We start from the raw sequence: 24,684 nt of genomic DNA on the forward strand, positions 1-24,684 counted from the left end.
CCGCAGCCTCGACCTGCTGGGCTCCAGCGATCCCTCCACCTCAGCCTTCCAAGTAGCCGGAACGACAGCCACATGCTACCATGCTCAACTTATTTTTCATTAATTGTAGAGAAGGTCTTGCCACATTACCTGGGTGGGTCTTGAACCTGCAGGCTCCAGCAAACCACTTGCCTCGACTTCCCAAAGTGCTGGGATTACAGGCTACGTCACTGAGTCTGGCCACCAACAGATTCTTTAAAGAGATGTTTTACTGCATTCTCAGTTCAAAATGATCCTTTGATTCACCTTATACTATAAAAGATCATTTCTAAACATGTAGCCTAAACTTGTATGTTCTGTTTCAGCTGTTGACTCCTTTATTTGAAATGCTTATAAAGCTAAAGAATTAAGAGACTCGCTTAAGAGTTCATTGCCATTGCGTATAACTAGTGAATGGCAAAAGTAAACATTGATTTTGGAGATTGAGCTTTGTTTTCTTGTTCTGAATGATGAAAGGAAAGGGTAACCTTCCTGTTCATACAGAACCGGAAGGTAAAGTTCATTCAACCAAATGACGTTAATGATATGGGTATCAAAATCAAGAAAATGAGGTAGAAAAAAATTACAGGGACACTAAAGTGTCTAAATGTACTAAAATAATGTAAAGAAAATAAAATGGTATATGAATGGCATTATATATTCCTGTTAAGTCTTTGATAGATGTATCAAGTAATTTAATGGAAAAGAATAAGATACTCAGCTGGGCTCAGTGGCTCAGCCTGTAATCCCAGCACTTTGGAAGGTTGAGGCCAGTGGATTGCCTGAGCCCACGGGTGTGAGACCCACCCGGGCAACTTGGCGAGACCGCGTCTCCACAATAAATCAAAAAATTTAGCCAGGCATAGTAGCACGCCTGTAGTTCTGGCTACTTGGAAGGCTGAGGTGGAAGGATCACCAGAGCCCAGCAGGTTGACGCTGGGGTGGCCGTGAGTGTGCCACTGCACTCCGGCCTGGGCAACGGAGTGAGACTCCAACTCAAAAAAAAAAAAAGAACAAGATATTCAAAATGTTATTATTATTATTTACATGTTACCAAGATCTTGACTGAGACCACTTTTTAGGAAGAAAGATGAAAAGAAATGTGCCCAAGCTGGGCTCGGTGGCTCAGCCTGTCATCCCAGTGCTTTGGGAGGCCGAGGTGAGTCGATTGCCTGGGCCCATGGGTTCGAGACCTGCCTGGGCAGCTTGGCGAGACCTCATCTCTACAATAAATCAAAAATGAGCCGGGCGTGGTAGCGTCCGCCTGTAATTCCAGCTACTTGAAAGGCTGAGGCGGAAGGATCGCCGGAGCCCAGCAGGTCGAGGCTGTGGTGGCTGGGAGCAGCCACTGTATTCCAGTCTGGGTGACAGAGTGAGACTCCAACTAAGAAAAGAAGAGAAGAGAAAAGAAAAGAAAAGAAAAGAAAAGAAAAGAAAAGAAAAGAAAAGAGAAAAGAAAAGAAAAGAAAAGAAAAAGAAAAAGAAAAAGAAAAAGAAAAAGAAAGAAAAGAAAGAAAAGAGCCCCTCAGGACATCGCGGTGCTCTCATGAATCTTCACTGCTGTCCTGTCCTCACTCATCCTGGAGTTGTCTCAGCGTGTTTGAGAACAGAGTCCTTGCTGTGATTTCCCCACTTCATTTTTAAAGAAGCTTACAAGGTGGTCTCATTCTTTTCCTTGCAGATGTTCGGGCTTTATTTTGCTCAAGTCTGGTAGCAACAATATAATCCAATTTTTAAAAACTGTCTTAACAAAAGAGAATCTGAAAATGCTATTTGAAGAATCTGTCTCTCTAATGAGAGCTATTATAAACAATATGTAAGTTAGTTTTTAAACAACTATTCAGAGTGGTTTCATTGCTCTCAATGACAGCCCAGAGTAGAAGAATTGGGGCGTTGATGTCTTAAAAAAAAATCGCACACACAGACAAAATTCAACAGTTAAATAAATACAGCAAATAACGTACACTCTCTGTACTCCCAGGAAATGCACAATATACGCTTATACATTGGAGACACTGAGAAGGCCTGCATAAAAGAAATGTGCTTTGGGCACTGATAGGGGAGGGAGGGAGGGAAGGGGAAGGGTGGACGGGCATGTGACAACACAAAGGGTACCACGTCCACTACCAGGAGAACGAGGGCCAGTTGGAAGCCCAGACTTCACCTGCATGCAGCCTGCCTAGATAGTTAACACTCACCGGAACCCCACATCTCTATAAAACACACACACACACACACACACACACACACACACAAAGCATACAAGCATACACATCCATTTGGAAAGCTGGACAAAAAAACCAAGTGTCCCCTAAAGTTGTCTGATCTCTGGAACTTTAACCCCAACACCTGTTATCACCTCTTAGAACTATTTCATGGGAAAAGCTTGGCAAGCTTTTAGAGAATTAATTAATAGCTTGTTAAAGTTAAGAGGCAGTGTAAAATTTTAGCCATATCCTTATGAATTTCTTCATATCCTTCGGGAAATTCCTAATATGATAATAAGGCTGAAATATCTTCATTAATAAATGCTACAATGGATCAAAGGCCTAAACGTAAATCCCCAAACCATAAGAATCTTAGAAAATGCAGGAGATACCCTTATGCACACTGAAATAGACAACCAATTCTTGATCATAACCCCAAAAACATATGCCATAAAAGATAAGACCGACAAGTGGGACCTCATCAAACTGAAAAGCTTTTGTAAAGCAAAAGAAACCATCAAGAGAGCAGGGAAACAACCCATGGAATGGGAAAAAATATTTGCTAACTGTATATCTGACAAAGGCTTAACCTCTAGGATCTACAAGGAACTTAAACGAGCATAAAGGAAAAAAAACAAACAGTCCTATTAAAAAGTGGTCAAAGGACATGAATAGACACTTCTCAAAAGACATACAAACAGCCAACAGAACATGAAAAAATGCTCAGCCTCACTAATCATCAGAGAAATGCAAATCAAAACCACACTGAGATACCACCTAACTCCAGTACGAATGGCCATCATTAATAAATAAAAAAAACAACAGATGCTGATAAGGATGCAGAGAAAAGAGAACGTCTCTACACTGTTGGTGGGCGTATAAACTAGAACATCCTCTGTGGAAAACAGTGTGGTGATTTTTAAAAGATTTAGAAATTGACTTTCCATATAACCCAGCAATCCCCCTTCTAGGAATATACCCGGAAGTACAAAAATCATTATACAAACAAGATACCTGCACATGCATGTTTACTGCAGCCCTATTCACAGCAGCAAAAATATGGAACCGACAATCCTGCCCATCGAAAGTGGATGAAGAAAATGTGGTCCACATACACAATGGAATTTTACACAGTCATAAAGAAGGAAAAACATATGGACTTCGCAGCAACTTGGATGGATTTAGAGTCTCTGTCACACTCGGTGATCTATCACAAAAACAAAGAACGAAATACCACATGTCCTCACTCATAAGTGGATTTTGAACATTAACCACAATACTACAGGAGAGGGATTGGCAGCAGCAGAGCACTGTGGGGGGTGGGGGGTGGGCCGGTAGCATCACTAAGGGTACCTGATCCTACACCAGGGGAAGTGAGGGTCAGAGGGAGGTCCAACTCCAAATTTCACCTGTATGTAGACCATTTATGTACCTAATCCTGACTTGTACCTTATGTCTTTAAAGTGAAATAAAGACGGAAAAAAAAAAAGACTTCTTAGAGCTGGTAGATGAAGGAAGGAAGGAGGGAGGGAAAGAAAAGAAACTAAGATGTTATGATTTGGAACTATTTATCAGTAAACACTATAAATTTACTGTGATCATGGGGAACCTAGTTTTGTCATTAACAATGTGACTCTGGGATAAAGTGATTTAAAGCTAAGCTCTGAGCTTCAATTCCTTTATATCTAAAGTGGCGCTAGACTTGCCCTGTCTACCCAAGTGGTATACTTTGAGAGATCAAAATCAAGATCAAAACCAAGAAGCAAAGTGCTATAAAAGCATAAAAAGTAATATTATTTCAAATACAGCATCAATTCCCTTTTTAGAAAGCTATACTAAATGCTCTTGTGCATTCTTCTTTTCATGAACTCTGATTAGATTACTGTCTTACAATTTCATTACTGTCTTACAATATCCCATTTCATTTAGAAAATTAATTTTTGTTCAAACATCACATCATTATAATGCATCATCAAACTTTCCGTCAAACACGTGGCAAAAACAAGTAAGAGAATCAGAAAACTTTGTTTAAAACAGGAAAGATGTATTGCAAAGCAGTCTGTGAGCAGTGCCACCTTCCTCTGGGCTCCATTATGAACTCATCTGCGGCCTCCCTTCAGTCCCAGGGAATAAAGACAGTAGGGTTCTATATTCTTTGAGTCCTTCATTAAACTATTGATCCCTTTAGCATTATCCATAATGTTCCAGCAGCTCAGCATGTCAACTGGTGAAGTGCTAGCCTCTCTCTCCTTTCAATAACTTCCACACTTTATGGAGAGGAAGTCACAATGATTTATTTACCTGACATTTTCCAGTCCGGATGTCATACAGGGCCACTGAACCATGGCGAGCTCCAACTGCGATTCTGTGATTCCGCTCATAATAGCTGACCATGTAGAACCTGAATGGAACATTTAACAACAACAACAAAAACAAAAAGCCAGGTGAGATGACCTGCACGTGGACGTGGACAGCAACACGCTTCACATGTTAAAGCCAGCTCTGGTAATGTTTCTCCATAAAGAGATCTATAAATTCTCATATCCCAAGATTTTTCAAAAGTGTTTCATTTTAGTAATTCTTAAAAATCAGCTGAAAGAAAAACGACACAGAATATCACTTAGGCCTCATAATTATTTTCAATAGAAAGCGACTTACAATCACAAACACCCTTGAACTTTTGAAGCAAAAAATAAGGGCCAAATATAGAAAGGTTAAATGTGAAAATTGAGTTTTGCTACAGTGACTATTATGCAAATAGTTCTATTTGAACAGAAATGGAAAACATGAAAAGGCTATTCAATCTAATTATGTTCTCATGGTTTATTACAGTATTAAAGAGTGAAATATACGTTCTAGCAGAACAATCATAAAAAGGCTACATAAATTTTATGCTTACATTTATATCAGTCATTTAGAATGAAATTACAAAGCTGTCTACCAGAAAAAAGTTATCCCGAAAATTCTCTTGATTCTTCTTCATATCTACCAGTTCACCTAAATGCTAGCTGTGGCTACAGATAGTATGAAGAAGCACATTTGGTACTTATTTTGCACTGCATAAAATTAGGATTTAGGGAGGATGGCCTAAAGGTTATAAGAAGTTGATTTATTGTTTTTCCTTTTTCTAGATTAATTTTCATACTGGATTAGGTATTTGAATTCTCGATCTATGCTTTGTCATACTAGTTTCATGTCCATATGGCTAGGGACTGAAGATAAGAACAAAAATTATTACAAGTATAATTAAGATTGCTTTTACAAGCCGGGCTCGGTGGCTCAGCCTGTAATCCTGTGCTTTGGGAGGTCGAGGTGAGCGGATTGCCTGAGCCCGCGGGTTCGAGACCTGCCTGGGCAACTTGGCGAGACCTCAAATAAATAAAAAATCAGCCGGGCGTCTGTAGTTCCAGCTACTTGGAAGACTATGGTGGAAAGATCGCCAGAGCTCAGCAGGTCGAGGCTGTGGTGGCTGGGAGCGGCCACTGCACTCCAGTCTGGGCGACAGAGTGAGACTCCAACTCAAAAAAAAAAGATTGCTTTTCCATCTGCCAAGAGTTTTGCATATATCTTCCCATTCCCTAGTCCTTTGTCTCAGTGTGAGCTCCCCAGGTGAACAAGCGGCTTACACTAAATGTTTATGAGGATTCTGGATCCATTCTAAGGTAGATACAGAGTAAAAAAACTCCAAGGCGTGGGGCAGCATTTCTGAATTTCCTACTTTTAGTAAGAGAGGCTAAAAGGCACAAGATGTTTGAATATGGGAGCGTTCTGAAACCAGGGACCTTCTAATGAAGGCATTTTGACATTAGCAAAATGCCACTATGACATTCATACATTTTTCATAAATTTGGAAAACAAACCATTAAATTTTAAAACTTTTTGTTTGCTACTTATTACCAAGTAATAGATTAAAGAATATTTTTGTCCCATCCCTAAGCATCACCCAGTGACCAATCTCATCCCCTTTAGTGGAAGATTAATGCTTCACTTTTAATAACATGGACTGAACTACTTTAGAATGTCCCGCTAGGTGGTTTTGCTGTGTTCAAGAATGTTGTTGTCCTCTTTGTATGCTGGTCTGAGGCAAGGAAGGGCACAGAGAGTTCCTGAAACATATGAAACTCCCCCCACTAATTGGTTAGTAAAAAGTTAAGTTTCCCGAAGCTTTCCCTGTCTAAAGCACTATATCACTCTACTTCAATAGAGGGAGAGGACCTAGCATTCTTACACTTGAAAATGAAAATGATTTAGAAGAGTTTAACAACATTCACTGTTTTGTTATTTAATAATTACAGTGGTCTAAGTGTTGACCATCACTATCTCCATATCTATGCCTATATCTACATCTATATCCATACACATATACCCACATATAATTTATGTCCTATTAGAGTAACAGAATACAATATCTAACAAATGTTCTTACAAATATTTATTCTGTGCAGTAATAGCCACGGGAAAATAAAACCTGCAGTAATATTTTGTTTTACCTATTATTTGCACACATTTAACAACTTTATTGTCAAAATTCTTCTGGAAAAAAATATAATTACCTTCAAAATAACCCTCTTCAAAACAAAACACTGGTAAAATATATGTGTTGGCAAATCCGACTTAGTGAAACTCGAATCTAAAGAGTTTTTGCTACATTGTCCATTTGCTATGCTCTGGATGTCCACCTCATCCTTCTATATCATCTGCAAACACCATTATTTATGGAAGAAAAAAAGATCAAATCTATTCTTGGAATCAAATCTTTACTCTGTCTGAAAGGACCATATATTATAGGTCTGCATCTTTCATTCCTTGCAATTTACTACTAGACTAATACTTCTAAACAATATCTTAAGGAATTCTGGGTACTGAAGGTCTTATGGCATGTTTTTATCTTCGGATTTCTTGTGAACCTCTTTATGCCTTCGCAGTGGCTCTCGAAACAGAAGAAAACTGGTTTGTACACGGTCCTTTCCCAAGTATCCACTCCGGGAAGAGCTGCAGTGAGCCAAGCCCTGCTGAGGCTTCCAGAGCCTGCCACACCACGAGACGTTTTTCCTGGAGTCAGTTCTCCATTTGAGGTCGGTCAGGATGAAAGATGGTGAGGTATGCTTTCCTTGCCCCCCGCCCCAAAATGACCACGGATTGAAGAGGAGGGCCCCTTACAGAGTTTTACGTTGCACTTTTCTAACTTTGAGCAGATCCTGCGCAACCAGGCTTTTCATGGGGATGAAAATTTCTCTAAAATTTTAAAGTCTCAGAGATAGGGTTCATGTGTGCTGAGCCTTCTGGAAATGGTATCTCAGTTCACTTTGTTGATGACATGTCACTTGGGTAGCATTTCTTGGGCAACAACCTGGCAAGAACCCTGTTGTCATAGTCACGTTAGAACAATCGTTCTCCTCTGCTAGGTAGACCACAAGGAAACTCTGTTAAGTGAGAGAAAACATTACCATTCAAGTGAGTGACAGGAGGACAAAGTGGAACTGGGTGATGATGTAAAACGCCTTTCTTGCTAGTGCTAAGGTGGTCACCATCCAAAAAGTTTAAAGGCACTGATTTCCATGCTTTCGTTACTGGTCACGTGCAGCCAGGGTGCTTCCTTCAACCATAATCACATCACTTCTCCTGTTCACAACCTTTCTTAAGGTCTGGACACCTCTCCCCTGTGTTCACTCGGTCTAGTCACAGTGGGTTCCTCGCACCTTCCTGAATAGCTAAGAGGGCTCCCCCCCACCCCGGGCTTTGAACTTTGCTGCTCCCTCCCTCATCAGCCAGCCATCTCCACTGCTTGTGTCTCCCTGCATTTAGGTCTCTGTTTCAAAGTTACCCTGATAAATCAAGAGGACTTTTGGGGCCTCCCTGGTTAATGCATTTCATTTTACCCAACATCCTATTTTTTCTTTATTATATGCAGCACCATTAAAATATTAAACAATAATTTTTGTTTATTGCTCATTTTCACCAACAGGGACTTTGTCTTTTATTGACGCAGGAATACATAGATATGGCTCAAGCAAGCAGGTTGCAACAATAAGAAGTTTAATGCACTAAGAGTTCAAAACACTATACTTAGCCTTCACTCACCAGTATGTAAACTATGTTAAACACGGATTTTTAAGAACTGTGAATATTTTATGTGGTCTAACATGAAAACTGAGATGAATAAGAAAGTAAACAAAAAGTGTCCCCCAAAAAAGCATAAATCAAGAAATGAGCTGTCTCATGATCCTTTTAAAAATGTATTTTCTTTTTTTTTTTGAGTTGGAGTCTCACTCTGTCGCCCAGAATGGAGTGCAGTGGCCGCTCCCGGCCACCGCAGCCTCGACCCGCTGGGCTCCGGCGATCCTTCCGCCTCAGCCTTCCGAGTAGCCGGAATTACAGGCGCGCGTTACCACGCCCGGCTGATTTTTTGATTTATTGTAGAGAGGTCTTGCCTGCCCAGGCGGCTCTCGAACCTGCGGGCTCAGGCAATCCACTCACCTCAGCCTCCCAAAGGCACGGGATTACAGGCTGAGCCACCAAGCCCGGCCTAAAAATGTATTTTCAATTGAGACAAACAATTGTAGAGTTATAAGAAGTTGTCTGTAAAGACTCCTGAAGTCTGGGTACATTGACATAAGACCAACAGTTACATAATAAAAAATATTTCATTATATCTTAGAGAACTAGAAAAGATTGCATGGGCTGCAATTCAAGAAGGCAAATATAAGTAGTCTAAATAATAATATATACAATAAAATATATTTCTGATAACAACTCCTGGCAATAAAAATGATTCCAAGAATTTGCCAAATATTGATATCAGTGCACACATTTCAATGAAAATGGTATCATCACACAAGACATATTTTTTCAAATATCACTTATCAATCATTATTAAATACTACTAGGACAAGTTACTGGGGAGAAGTGATACAAATTCATTTCTCCAAAGCCATATATATGACTTCAACTATTGAGGTGCAACTCACATCAGGGTGACTATACCCCACAAATGGGTGCTTTATGACTGGAAACTGAGTGGACTGAGTCTCCTTTGCTGCAAATCACTGTTAATCAAACCACTTTGCTTGGGAGTTTGCCAAGCACCTAGTACCTGACAGTCTCTAAACAGTTTTGGCACTCTCTCTTTGTAGTTTTCCTTGAATTGATGAACTTTAACAAAGATCTTTATTAACAAAGTCCTTAAATAAGAGAAAACATTATGAAATTTAAAAGTCATTTAAAAAAAGATAGGAAAAAGGAAACATCCAACTCTCAGCTGAACTATGACTTGGGAGAAAGAAAGAAACCCATAAAAAACACCTTAACTATGGCTTTGGTAATCTGCCGTGATCTCAGAATGTTAAGTTACTACTCTGTATCATATCCTTGAACATTAGAATGCAACAAGAAACACTGTCCAATTAACCCAAAACTAACCTCCAGATTAACATGAAATCACCTTCAGTCTAAGGGCAGTCAGAACAGAATAGATGGAATATATCTGTCTTTCCCCCCAAATAATATATAAATCACTAATTACAACTACTACTACCTGCAGCTAACATTGATTGAGTACTATATATCTGGCAGTGTCTTAAGTATGTGTGTATAGATTTTTATAAGTAACCGTGGTATTACGAGCAATTCTTACCAAGTTGCTTTTAGAAATGGTTAACAATGACTTAAAATGGTTCACAAACTTTTGACTCTGTTTTCTTAAGAAAGTATCAAGGCAATATGTACTAGTTCAAAACTCAAAAAACACCACCACAGTTACAGTAAAGTCTTCCCTCTCATATCCCTATCCCACCAAGAGGAAATACTGTTCACAATTTAGTGGATCTTCTGAGAGTTTTTTCTAACCTTTAACGCAAACACAGTATATGGGTTACACATATTATTCTGCAGTTTAGTTTTCTTCTCCTCATAATTTCTGGGATGCTCACGTCACTCTTGCTCTGTGTTATTCTTTCTCACACCTGCACTGTATTTCCATGTGTGTTCACTCCGTTATTTGATCATTCCTTTTCTGGTGGGCATTTAGGTTATACTGTCCCTTGATCCCTGTACACCTGGCAATTTTGTAGGATAAATTCACCAAAGATGGGTTAAAGCATACACACATTTTAAATTTTGATAGGCAGCGCCAAATTGCCTTCAAGTCTCACTACGAGTATTCACGACTAAAAGAGTGTCCCCACTTGGAATGAGCAAACTTCATACTTTTTGCCAACAGGAGGAAAAAACTATATCAAATTTTTAGCAGGCAAGAAATGACTTTGCAGATTGATTCACTTGACTACTTCCTGCAGGATACGGGTTTCATTAATATAAAGAAAAATCACTTAGAATCGAATCAACAACACATTACATCCCTTCATTCACCGTGCATATTGGATGGGGAGGGAAATGTCCAAGAGTGTTCCAAATAAACCATGGGAAAATGTTTGAGCCCAAAACACAGGCAAGCTGATTCTGCAGGAAAGAAAGACAGGATTTTGGTAGTGGAGCAAAGTACAGGTCACGCTGACCACAAGAAGGAACAACCAACTTCCCCAATCCCCATGGCTAGACAGTACGAGATGCCAAAGAACTCTTCTAAGTACCGCCCAAGTGAGGAACTCAGCCAAGATGCAGGTGTCAAAAGCTCTCAGAGATTCCACAGCTATAATCATGGGGGGAGCTTTGTATAGAAAGAGGCACTTTATAGAACACATTTGTACATTCTCCCAGAATCCATGCCTCCATACTGCTAATATGTTTGAAAGATACAGAAACATGAAAGTGGAGGGGAGCTGTGTTGTTAGTTTTTGGGGGACAATACGGGGGAAAGGTGGGTAAATGTTTTCTAGAAATGCTTCCTTCCTGTGGACAGCACTAATTAAAAAAACCAAATGAAAAGTCTCTTATTCTGGAACGGCAATGGATACTGGGGAATTCCACTTGAGAGTCACTGGTTCCCAGAGTTTGCACAATAAACAGTTAATAAGTATTTTTTGCTGAGTGGTTAATAAGTGAATTAGTTTACTTCTGAAAGAAGTATCATAAGCACAGTGTAGCCAGGGTGCTAAAAGAAAGACAGAAAATGCTTCCGGGGTCGTACAGGGAGCAGAAATTCTGCAGGAAAAAGTCTATGCATATCCAGGGTGTATCGCCTAATGGTTGGGAAACAAGACTCTTATTGTGGGGGTCCGCACTTACTAATTGTGTAAGCTTACTTAACTTGTCTATGGCTCAGTGTCTTCAACTGCAAGATGAAAGCAATGACAATGAAAACATATGGTTGTTGAGAGGCTGACAAGAGTTAATGCAAGGAAAGTACTTAGACGAGTGCCTGGCACACAGTAAGCGCTTATGGTCACAGGTACATGCAAACATTATCAGCCATCAGCATCATCATCATTTTAATATTCCAGAATTGAATGTCACCATGGTTAGCAGGAACTCTGCTCAGTTTTACGCGAACCCAAAACTGCCCTGGAAAAATGAAGTGTGCTTTCTTTAAAACAGCATATAATCCACTAAGTATACTCCTCAAAGAGTCAAAAATCGATATGAACTTCAGTGATATTTAATGATGATATTCCATAGTTTTAATTTTTGGTAAATCAGTATATTGTCTTAATCATTAAATGATTAGAAATTTTAATTATTTACTCAGCCCATTATGGATTATAACATCCACTTATTTCAAAACAGTGTTTAGAATCGAAAACTAATATGAAAAGAAAATATTTCAGTTGATTGGCTTTTAACATATAAATGGCCAATCCCAGTACCCGATTCCAAAATTAGTAAAAAGAAGCTACTCAAGAAATAAGAAATTTAAAAAATGAATCTAATGGATTTAACAGAGTAAAATAATTTTTAAGCACTTGGATGACTTTTCTAAAAAAAATTCCTGGAAGCATTTTAGAATTCATTCATTTATTTAGCAGACACTGACATGTGTCTGGCCTGTGTGCTACTCTAGGCCAGCCAGGCTGTCCCTGGCCTCAAGGGCCTTGAAGTTGGCTTGGCAGAGACAAGTCAATCAGTGAGCTGTCACAAACGCTATGAGAAAAGTGTCCAGGACACAGAGAAGAGCCTCAGTGCTGTGACAGGAGGGTCACAGAGGAGGGAGCTGCAGTTGGGCATAGAAGGAAGAAAGGAGAACTGTCAGTGCTTCAGCTGAGTTGTTCTAGATGAGCAGATGTTTATCACACAGGCAAGTCCTTCTGACTCCAAAATCTGTGCTTATTTCCATATATAAAATTGACTCTCACTGAACAAAAACTAATTCAATGCTATTGTGAATCTCTGACTAAAGAATCACAATTACTTTGCAAAAATTATCATGTGTATTCTTTTTCATTGCATCTTTCATGACCAAAAATGAAGAAATTCTCAAGCATTCTGTGCACAGAACTAAACAATATATTTAATCACTCAACTACTTTGGTTTTGCAGTAGATATTAGAAACATTAGTAGTGGTAGAAATGGAACTAACTTTTAAGGACTTAGGATAAAAATTTCTCTAATTTACTTTAAATGGATAAATCACATGAGTTTTAATAGCATTGGCACTGGTTTAAAATTTGCTATATTGGGCTAGGTGTGGTGGCTCACACCTATAATCCCAGCACTTTGGGAGGCCAAGGCAAGAGGATTGCCTGAGCCCAGGAGTTCGAGACCAGCCCGGACAACATGGTGAGACCATGTCTCTACAATAAATAAAAAAATTAGCAGAGCATGGTAGTGTGTGCCTGCAGCCCCAGCTACTTGAAAGGTGGAGGTGGAAGAATCACCTGAGGCCAGCAGGTTGAGGTTGCAGTAGTTGTGAATGTGCCATGTACTCCAGCCTGGGCGACAGAGTGAGATTCTGACTCAAAAATAAATATGTAAATAAAATGAAATGTATAATATATTTTTGCAGGAGTTAACTGATTATCTTTCAAGTGACCTTTGTTGGAAGTCATATTAGTACTTACATAGAAATATGTGCTTTTTATTAAAACACTCCTTCACTTGTATCTTCTAAATGAAATTATTTCTTACTGACAGTTGCTTCTAGTAAAATATTCTAGAACTATGGCATACCATATAGTTATTAAAGCAATTGTGACAATCCAGGGAAAGATGTTAGTAGAAGAGAAATGTAAGGAGAAACTAGCAATGCTGTAGAAGGGTATATAAAATAAAATCATTTTTGAAATAGAAAACTATGTGTGAGGATAAATATTTATGCCTGTACATGTATACATGTAATGAGAAAAAAGTCTGGAAAGACATCTCCTGTGCCACGTTTGGTGGATACCTGCACTAGGAAAGGAGAGTGAGAAAGGGTACCTTTTACCTCTTAACCATTTTTCTAGAATCTGTGTTTCTCTTTTCAATGATTGTGTATGCCTTTAAAATTGGTTAAGTATTAGAAGAATGCAAATGAACGAAATAATAAAAAGTAATCATTGGGAAAACATTAAAGCTATAACACATAAGACAAAAATTTCAAGGTAAAATAAGTAGTTATGCTTTTGAGTTGAATAGAAAAAAGTAATCTAGACAGAAGAGTTAAAAGTCTGTATTTTCAGAGATAGTTTACCTTTTCTTAAACTTTGTTATTATGTAGACAGACTGATTGATTTTGCTTTTCAAGTGGAAAGCTGAATCAGCTCTGTTCACCCTAAATGGGCACTTAAAATCCAGCAAGGAAATGAACACTGTCTGCTTTAGAACAGTGCATGAGCTCATTTTTAAAGAAACTCCTCCAAACCTGTGGTTTGTCCTTATCCCATATGAGGATTACAAAAATGGATGTAAAGCAGCTTCGTTCCTAACACTGAGTACAATTTTTAAATAAGGTACCATTTTATAATATGCTTTTGATGACAAATGATTACGGATGTTACTCCTATACTCATAAGTAGAAATCCTTCTAAACTCATTCTAGTCCAGTTCTCTACTCCTAAAACCTCCCCAACAGATGGCTGTCTTTCCGTATTAAAGCTCTTCACGTTAAAATAAAACTCTAGACTCCCATCAATATTCCATTCCACTGTGTAACAGGAAGAATATTTAATTTTCAGCCTGTTTGAAATGCTATGGAGAAGTGTTTCAAGCCAAAATCTGTATTATTTGTGTTAGCAAGTTTAGGCTGAAACTAAGAGAAGCTGTAGTTATCAGGTTATACTAGCAAATCGTATGTATTTCAAATATGCAAATTTCAAAATTTCTGAAAGTTCATTTCCCTGATTTATTAACAGGCTATTAATTAATTAGCATTAGGAAAACAGCAAGTCAAGTACATCTTATTTACACACAGTTGCCCCCACTATCCATTACCGACATCCTGCACAGAGAGGTACCTTTGTTACAACCGATGAACTTACACTGACATATCATTATCACCAAAGTCCATAGTTTACATGAGTGCTCACTCCTGGTGTTGTCCATTCTATGGGGCATGAGGAACGCATAATGACTCACATCCACTCTTATAGTATCTACGGAATTGCTTCACTCTCCTAAAAATTCTCTCTCCCTCCTCGCCTTCACCTCCAGCCATCACTGCCCTAATCTTTGCTGACTGGATAGTTTGCCTTTTCCAGAATGTCACATAACTGGAATCAGCCAGCATGCAGTCTTTTCAGAAAGGCTTCCTTCAGTTAGTAGTATCAATTCTCTATGTGTTTTCATTACTTGATAGCTTATTTCTTTAAAGTGCTGAATAATATTCTATTGTCTGGATGTAACACCAATGATATGCTTTAAAAAGCACAACAATAATACTATGTTAAAACGATGGCCTTTGGGTTCTACTCAAACTTTAATTTTTCACAAAACTTTATCAGTTACAAAAATAGCATTAGAAAATAGAAACTCCAGGCCGGGCTCGGTGGCTCAGCCTGTAATACCAGCACTTTGGGAGGCCGAGGCGAGTGGATTGCCTGAACCCGCGGGTATGAGACCCGCCTGGGCAACTTGGCGAGACCTCATCTCTACAATAAATCAAAAACTAGCCGGGCGTGGTAGTATGTGCCTGTAGTTCTGGCTACTTGGAAGGCTGAGGTGGAAGGATCGCCGGAGCCCTGCAGGTCAAGGCTGCGGTGGCCGGTAGCGTGCCACTGCACTCCAGTCTGGGCGACAGAGTAAGACTCCAACTCAAAAAACAAAAAAAGAAAGAAAAATAGAAACTCCTTACTCTTAAAACATTTCATTTACTTTCTATATTAAATGAATACTTTTCCTTAAATAAACTCATGTAGGATTAGATTTGATGGCTAATCACTTCAAAGATTTTTTTTAGGAAAGCTTCAAAGAAGCTGCAGCATTTGTGTGTGTGTGTGTGTGTGTGTGTATAGTTATATTGGGAATTACAAATTTAGCATGTATCAGAATTTGCTATTAGATAATGATTGGCAATCACATATTGAAAACTGGTCACAAATACTTATCGTACATAGCATTTTAATATTTCATAATTGAATGCTACCAGAGTTAGTAGGCACTAGAAGTCCCCTAGCTTAACAGAAGAGGAAATTAAGTCCAGGGACATGACCCAGGCTGAGCAGCCAGGGGTGCAAAGGCAGGAGCTCCCACCATCTAGAATTTGTTCTCTCCACGGTATCCCACAGAGTGACAGCTCAGTGTGCTCTTCTCAAGCCTCCATACTGACACTAAGATGTAATTCCCCTTTTTTGCTCTCATTTTCTCACAGATTACAGTTAAGTTTTCTAGTCAAGATACGACATGACCCGAGATATCACAGGTAGCAGCAGCTAGGAGAAGCCAGCAGATACCTATTTGCCAGACATCAAAGACATGGGTGAAAACATAAAACAATGCCATTCTTCCAATTTGTTTTGTTTTGAAAAATATAATTTTTCATAAAAATATTATTTATGTTAAAAATTTATGAGTTATTTTAAATAAAATAAGTAAATTCAAACATTTAGTTTAAATTTTTAATATGGCAAAAACTGATAGCTATTACTCATAGAAACAAATGTTCTTTGGGGTCCTCAATAATTTTTACAATAATGAAGGGGTCCCAAGACCAAAAAGGTAGAAAATTGCTAACTTAGAGTCTTATATCTTTGAAAAAGCAGACTATACATACAGTGTATATATAAATAGTATGTAGGTGTGTGTGTGTATATATATATCTTAAGATATATAGTATAGAGATGCAGTGTTTATATATCTTAAGGTATATACAGTACAGGTATATTTATCTAAAGATTTCATATCTATTCTATATTTTTGGGAATTGCATATATTATAATTTTTTGAGAATTTGGCGTCAATGAAACAAAAGCAAGTTAAACACTCAGTGCTTAGGGTTGCTGAGAAGAGATTATAGGATAACTTTGGAAGCAACAGAATGAGATGAAATTCAGAACTGGAAAGAGGTAACTATGAACTTGAGAAGGGAAAGCTAAGGTGACAAAGGTAAGGAGGAGAATGTGAAACAAGGTCTAGCAGTGCTTGCCCTGGTCCTCTGTTCCAGCAGCAGACTCTCTGAGTCCCCGTTGCAGGCACAGGGTTGTTGCAGTCATCCATTCCTTCATTCATTCATTCATTCATTCAGGGGAAATTGATCTCAATGATGAGACCAAGCAGGCTATGTCAGTATCTGGAGGAGGAGCGTTTTAGGCAGAGGAAATAGCAAGAACAAAAGGCCCACAGTAGGAATAAGCTTGGCCCTGTACAAGGATTAGAAAAAGACTAATGTGCTCTGAGCACAGAGAATCTGAGGATGACATCTGAAGAATGAAGGTCTGGCACATTTAACAGAACGTCATCTACAATGTGACCTCTACAAGATAGGCAGATATTATGTAGCATGGCACTTGAACATCAAACATCTGTGGTTCTTTAAGGAGGTCCCCTTCTGGGGCAAATGGCACTGGAACTTCAGGAGAGGCAGGAATCTTTAAGTTAAAGGTTCCTTTAAAATAAATAGAACACGTTTCGGGATTTGTATTCAGGCACAGAAAACCTAACTCCAGGTCTTCCTAAAGTCTTGCCTACTTTCTCCCCAGGTGCTGGATCTTAGAAAAAGTTATGGCTTTGGGATAGGGGAGATGCAGAAAGTAAAAGCTTTAGGAAAGTTTTATGATTTAGCACAACAAAGGACTTCAATGAAGTGGTCTCAAAGTGCAATCTGCAGACTGATTGGGGCCTTATGTTCCTATGAGAAGTCCAGAAGATCAAAACTATTTTAATAAAAATATGGATATGTTATTTGACCCTTCCATTGTGCTGACTTTGCACTGAAGAAAATAAGTAACAAAAATCAGAGCAGAACTCAATGAAATTGAAATTGAAAAAATACAAAGGATCAGTGAAACAAAAGTTGATTCTTTGAAAAGATAAACAAAATTGCTAGACCACCAAGAGAGGAGATTCAAATTAGCCCAATCAGAAATGAAAATGGAGACATTACAATTGATATGACATAAAGTCAAAAAAACCTATTACGAACACCTCTATGTAAACAAACTAGACAAGGTAGAGGAAATGGATAAATTCTTGAAAATATACAAACCCCAATCTTTTAATCAGGAAGAAACAGAAACACTGAACGACCAATGACGAGTAGTGAGTCTAAACAGTCATTAGAAGTCTCCAAACAAAAAAAAGTCCAGGACCTGATGGACTCACAGCTAAATTCTACGAGACCTTCAAAGAACTGGTACCAATTTTACTGAAGCTATTCCACAAGATTGAAGAAGAGGTAATCCTCCTTAGTTCACTCTATATGGTCAGTATCACTCTGATACCAAAGCCAGGAAAATACATAACAAAAAAAGAAAACTACAGACCAATACCTCTTATAAACACAGACGCAAAACTCCTCAACAAAATATTAGCAAACCAAATTCAACAGCACATTAAAAAAATACACCACGACCAAGTAGGTTTAATCCTCTAGATCCAAGGTTCAACATACATAAGTAAGTAAACATGATCCACTACATAAACAAAATTAAAAACAAAAATCATATGATCATTTCAATAGACACAGAAAAAACATTTTCATAAAGTCCAGCACCCCTTCAGGATAAAAACCCTCAGGAAAACGGGCATAGAGGGAAAGTTCTTCAAAATAATAAAAGCTACACACAACAAACCCACAGCCTAAATGGAGAAAAGCTGAACACATTCCCCCTCAGAACTAGAACAAGGCAAGGGTGCCCACTTTCACCATTCCTATTCAACATAGTACTGGAAGTCCTAGCCAGAAGAATCAGGTAAGAGAAAGAGATAAAAGGGTATCTAAAATGGAAAAGAAGAACTCAAACTCTCTCTGTATGCCAATGACATGAACTTATACCAAGAGAATCCTAAAGACTCAAGTCCTCCAAAAGACTCCTTGATAAATTTCATAAAGTTTAAGGATATAACATCAACACACAAATCAGTAGCATTGCTATATACCAATAGCAACCAAACTGAGAATCAAATCAAGAACTCAATTCCATTTACGACAGCAGCCAAAAAGCTAAAATACCTAGAAATATATTTGACCAAGGAGGTAAAAGATCTCTACAAGGAGAACCACAAAACTCTGACAAAAGAAATTGCAGACGATACAAGCAAATGAAGAAACATCTCATGCTCATGGATTGGAAGAATCAACATTATTAAAATGACCATGTTACCCAAAGTAATCTACAAATTCAATGCAATCTCCATCAAATTTCCAATGTAATTCTTTACAGAACTTAAAAAACCCCCCAAAAAACACTAAAACTCACAAGGAACCATAAAAGAGCCAGAACAGTCAAAACAATCCTAAGAACAACACTGGAGGCATCCTATCACCTGACTTCAAATTATACTACAAGGCTGTAGCAACTAAAACAGCATGGTACTGGTACAAAAGCAGACATATAGACCAATGGAATAGAATCGTAAATCCAGAAATAAACACAAATACCTATAAACAACTGATCTCCAACAAAGCAGATAAAAAAAATACACTGGGGAAAGGACAGCCTATTCAATAAATGGTGTGGGAAAATTGGATATTTAGATGCAGAAAAATAAAACTTGATTTCTATCTCTCACCAAATACAAAAATTCAAACCATAAAAATCCTAGGAGAAAACCTAGAAAAAACTCTTCTGGACATTGGCCTCTGGACATGGTAACTCCAGCAAAGATGGCTAAAACCCCAAAAGCAAATGCAACTAAAAGAAAAATAAATAAGGGGGACTTAATTAAACGAAAAACTTCTGCACAGCAACGGAAATAAGAAACTAGGCAACCTATAGAATGGGAGAAGACATTCACAAACTATATATCTGACGAAAGGTTAATATCCAGAATCTATAAAGAACTCAAACAAATCTACAAGAAAAAAGCAAATAACCTGATTAAAATTTGGGCAAGAAGCCAGGCTCAGTGGCTCAGCCTATAATCCCGCACCTTTGGGAGGCTGAGGTGAGTGGATTGCCTGAGCCTGCGGGTTCGAGACCCGCCTGGGCAGCGAGACCTCATCTCTACAATAAATAAAAAAATCAGCTGGGCGTGGTAGCACATGCCTGTAATTCCGGCTACTCGGAAGGCTGAGGCAGAAGGATCGCCGGAGCCCAGCAGGTCGAGGCTGCAGTGGCTGGGAGTGGCCACTGCACTCCAGTCTGGGCGACAGAGTGAGACTCCAACTCAAAAAAAAAAAAAAAAAAAAATTGGGCAAGCAACATGACATCCTTCAAAAGAAGATGTACAAATGGCTGGACACGGTGGCACTCACAATTGTAATTCCAGCACTCTGGGAGGCCGACACAAGAGGATTGCCTGAGCACAGGGGTTCGAGACCAGTCTAGGTAACCTGGCGAGATCTCGTCTCTACAATAAAGCAAAAACTTAGCATAAACATGTGGTGGTGCATGTCTGTAGTTCCAGCTACTTGGAAGGATTGCCTGAACCCAGCAGACTGAGGCTGTAGTAGCCGTAAGTGTGCCACTGCACTCTAGCCTGGGCGACAGAATGAGACTCTAATCAAAAAAAAAAAAAAAAAAAATATATATATATATATATATATACACACAAATGGTCAAGAAACATAGGAAAAACTGCTCAACATCACTAATCTTCAGGAGAAGGCAAATCAAAATCACAATGAGATACCATCTTACACCAGTCTGAGTGGCTATTACTGAAAAAACCAATAAATGCAGGCATGGATGTAGAGAAAAGGGAATGCGTATATGCTGTTGGTGGGAGTGGAAATTGATACAAACTCTATGGAAATTGGTATGGAGATTTCTCAAAGAAATAAAAGTAGATCTATCACGTGGTCCAGCAATCCCACTACTAGGTATCTACCCAAAGGAACAGAGGTCATTATATAAAAAAGGCACCTGTACCCACATGTTCCTCATGGCGTAATTCACAGTTGCAAGCAACCTAAATCTCTACTAGCCAATCAGTGGATCACGAAAGTGTGTGTACGTATATACACACATTTTCCAAGGTAATTTTTCAGCAATCAAAAATAATGGAATAATGTCTTTTGCAGCAACTTGGATGGAATTGGAGAACATCATCCCAAGTGAACTAACTCAGAAACAGAAAACCAAACACCACACGTTCCCACTTAGAAGTGGGGGCTAAACGAAGATCTGTAAAGGCAGAGAGAATGGGTTAGAGGACACTGGAGACTCAGAAGGGGGAGGGGGGAAGGGGTGGAGGGATGAAAATCACCTATCACGTACAATGTGCACAGGTGAGGGTGGTGGGAATACTTAGAGCCCAGACCAAGAACTATTTGCACCCTCTGAGGTTACTGAAACAAAGGGAAAAAATTAAGTAAATAAAGTAAAGCCATACTACTTCTCTCAATATTTGTTTTGAAAAGTAATTATTTGTGATAAAAAGATTTTTATATCAACACGAAATGATTTATTATTCATTTAAATACATCAAACATCTGAAATTGCTCAGTTTTTATTTCTAACACACTAAAAACGTATAGCTATAATCTTTATAAACGAAAACTCTTCTCGGTCTTCAATTTTTATGAGGCCCTGAGACCAGTGAGTCTGAGAACTACTACTGTAAAGACTGAAAAGCATTTGGCAACCAGAAATTCTTTGCGACCAGAGAGAGAGAGAGAGAGAAACAAAATAACAGGGGCAAAAATCAGGCTCCAGTAGACCAATGGGGCAGGGAGCAGGAGAGGTGATGAACCGGACAGAGTGCAGACTCCTGCTCCTGGAGCAGGGGAGATAAGAGATTGGACAATAGGCAGAGGAGGTGCTTTTTAAACAAGAGAGAACAAAGCATGCTTCCAAGCTGAGAAAGAGATGCCACAGAGAAGGGGAAGTCAAGGATGAAAGTGAGAGAAGGGTTCTCTAAAGAACAAGAACCAAGAAGAGGTGAGAGAGGAAGGGATGCAGGGTGCAGAGAGGAAGAGGCCTGGGCCCAGACCCATTAGGATGTCTCCTTCTCTGATGAGATGGCACAACTCTGTGTGTGCTCCTGACATGTGCACACCTGGCAGTGGTGCATGTCCTACCTGCAGAACACATAGGTGTGAGATCTGCTCAGTCAAGCCTGGTTTCATTTGGTCTGACTGTCAGCCCAGAAACAAGCTCTCCCATTTGCCTGTTTGTAAACCAAAGGACAGGAGTAGGTAATTCTTAACAGAGGTCCTTTTCAGATTCAAAATCCTACAACTTTTAATTATATAAAAATAATGCAGCAAGGTCATGGCTTAAGTGAAATAACAGGTGCCATTTATTAGGATGAAATTAAGGGCTAAGCACATGGAGCGGCACAGCTGGTATTATTATTCAACCAGTTATTGAGTGCCTATATTGAGTGCTCGTATTTTCTAAACTAAAAATTGGGACAGAGCCCAACAAGAATTTCTTCTGAATCTGTGGATTTATTTATTTGACAAGTCTTTAAAAAGCATAAAAATTAAATCACTCTTAGTTATACATCGAATAAACTGCAACAAGATTATTATTAGCAACAATAATAACAATAACTGCAAGAAGATTATTATTAGCAACAATAATAACAATAACTGCACTCTGGGGCATGTGGTCTTTGGCCACACAGAGCCCTCTACAAGTTGCTACAGAGCATTTATGAAAGAAATGAAGGCCAAAGTTCCTTTCCCCATCTACTTATAACGTATAACTTATAATGTGACTGTGTACGCGTAAGTGACCAAAAATCACATCTAGAGGCATATCTAATTTTTGTTATGAAAAATTCCTAAAATCTTTTAAATCCTGAAATGCAATCATAGTTTCCCATCAACTTACAATTTCATTTTTAAAACATCCCTTAATTCTTTATTTGTCATGAATTAGGCCACTCCCAGTCCTCAAGAACCTAATAAAATAGCCTTAAACTTAAAGATTACACTATATTTGCAGGAGTATTTTATTTTCATTTCTACCTTGAGCTTTGACAGTAGCTTATAAGAGCTTAAATCTATTCTGACATTCATAAATAATACTTTTGCCAAATGAGTAACAAGTATTCCTTTTGGAGCGAGTGCATATCACACATGCAGGTCTAGAGTGCTTTTCTCTCAGTTGAGTAACATCTGCACAGAATACACAAAAATTACAGCTCCACATTTTCATGTTTTGTGCTACTCCATCAAATAGTGCAGTCTGAAGTGAGTCTGTGTTGATTACAGTGACTGAAAGAGAAATACACTGAGTCAAGCATGTACAGTGTTGACTGGTCTCCTGTGAGGGACTTCACCAAGGGATTCAAGTTCCGTAATACAGCTACTTATTACCAAATTCTTTTCCTAATAATTCACTAAAATGTGAATTATTAGGAAATATGTAAATCTATAGCTATAAAATTTATATTAACAGCAGTTAATATTATGTGATTTTTATAACTTTACTAGACATAATATAGAAAAACATCTACAGCTAAATAAACTATTCTAAGAAGATCTAGGGTATTTATGTTAATACAATGAAGTCTACTTTTTAATTATTAGAAATTTATCCTAGGTGATACTATGCTTACAATGATTATTTTAACAATGAATTCTGAGAAAATTTCAGTGATGTTTATCCTCCCAAGGCTTGAAAGAAGTCAGTGTTACTTTGTTAGTGTCTAGGGTATTTTTAACTGAGGAGAATGTATTATTTATATTCCAGGCAATTAACTGTAAATTACTCAGAACCCTATGTACTTCTGCCTCTAACAATAATTGTCTAGAGTGCTGGATGGTGGTGTCTTTTTGAAGATCACCTGGAAGTCTCCTTCCAGGTGGTGTCTTTTTGAAGATCACCTGGAAGGCAAAGTCAAGCCAAGCCAACAAGCTGGGAGAGAATCTACAGAAATTCATTTCTTAAACTTTACCTTACTGTGCGTCTCACTCTGGCTATTCATAAACATAAAATTAATTCAGTGTTGCAATAATCTTGTTCCCAATATATGTGTATGCTAAAAAGGATGTCGTTTAACTCCTGTATAATAATATAGCCTTATTTGTTACAGTGATGAAAAATCTGACAGTAAAACGATTTTGTATAACTGTGTTTTGAAGGATATGTGTGCTATATTCTCCCCAGCGCAGTGAAATCTAAGTAATTTTCTTGTATTGTTAATGGATGACATTATATTATTAATAATATCCCTGGAACTAAAATGTGAATTATTAGGAAATATGTAAATCTATGACTATAAAATTTATATTAATAGCAGTTAATATTATGTCGTTTTTATATCTTTACTAGATATATTATAGAAAAATATCTACAGCTACATAAACTATTCTAGGAAGAGTTAGGGTATTTATGTTAATACAATAAAGTCTATTTTCAAATTATTAGAAAATTATCCTAGGTGATACTATGCTTACAATGATTATTTTTTGCTTTCATGGTTTTTGAAATAAAATTAAAACTGTATGTATTTCATACACATGCACATACATATATACATACAAGGAGGGATCCCCCAAAATGGAATTATTTTCTGGAGAGTGGGCCCCTGTAGTACAGGCTTCCCTAATAGGCAAGTGTTCTAGAAATCCATCAGCATCAGTGTAGCAGCTAGCATTGCTGTGAGAAGCTGCATTCAGGTTCAGGGAATTTTGGGGAAGAGACGCTTTTAACACATCTGTCCATTTCACGATGTGTGATTGACAAGTCGCCTGTCCACACCACGCTCGCTGTTCAGCAATTTTTGCCCCCAAACGGCATGACCCCTGTGCTCCACCCTCCCCATCCACCCAGTCTCACCCCAAGTGACTTTCTTTTGTTTTCTAGGATGAAAAGTGTCTTCAAAGGGAAAGTTTTGCCGATGTGGAAGAGGTGAAACAAAAAACAGCAGAAGCACTAAAAGGCACCAAAATTGATGAGTTCAAAAACTGTTTTAGCCGGGCTCGGTGGCTCAGCCTGTCATCCTGCGCCTTGGGAGGCTGAGGTGAGTGGATGACCTGAGCCCGCGGGTTCGAGACCCGCCTGGGAAACTTGGCGAGACCTCATCTCTACAATA

General features: G+C 38.5%; 1 protein-coding gene across 1 annotated transcript in view; it reads right to left on the minus strand.

The window, feature by feature from the left end:
* The window catches only part of LOC103252816 (WD repeat-containing protein 7-like), a 114,216-nt gene that overhangs the window by 64,748 nt on the left and 24,784 nt on the right, over positions 1 to 24,684 (minus strand). Inside the window, exon 5 of the mRNA XM_008051410.2 lies at positions 4,527 to 4,626. Within this exon, the coding sequence (XP_008049601.1) occupies positions 4,527 to 4,626 (100 nt within the window). The remainder of the gene's footprint in view (positions 1 to 4,526; positions 4,627 to 24,684) is intronic.

This window comes from Carlito syrichta, unplaced genomic scaffold (genome assembly GCF_000164805.1).
Source record: "Carlito syrichta isolate Samal-C Ts95f unplaced genomic scaffold, Tarsius_syrichta-2.0.1 Scaffold171509, whole genome shotgun sequence".
NCBI lineage: Eukaryota > Metazoa > Chordata > Mammalia > Primates > Tarsiidae > Carlito > Carlito syrichta.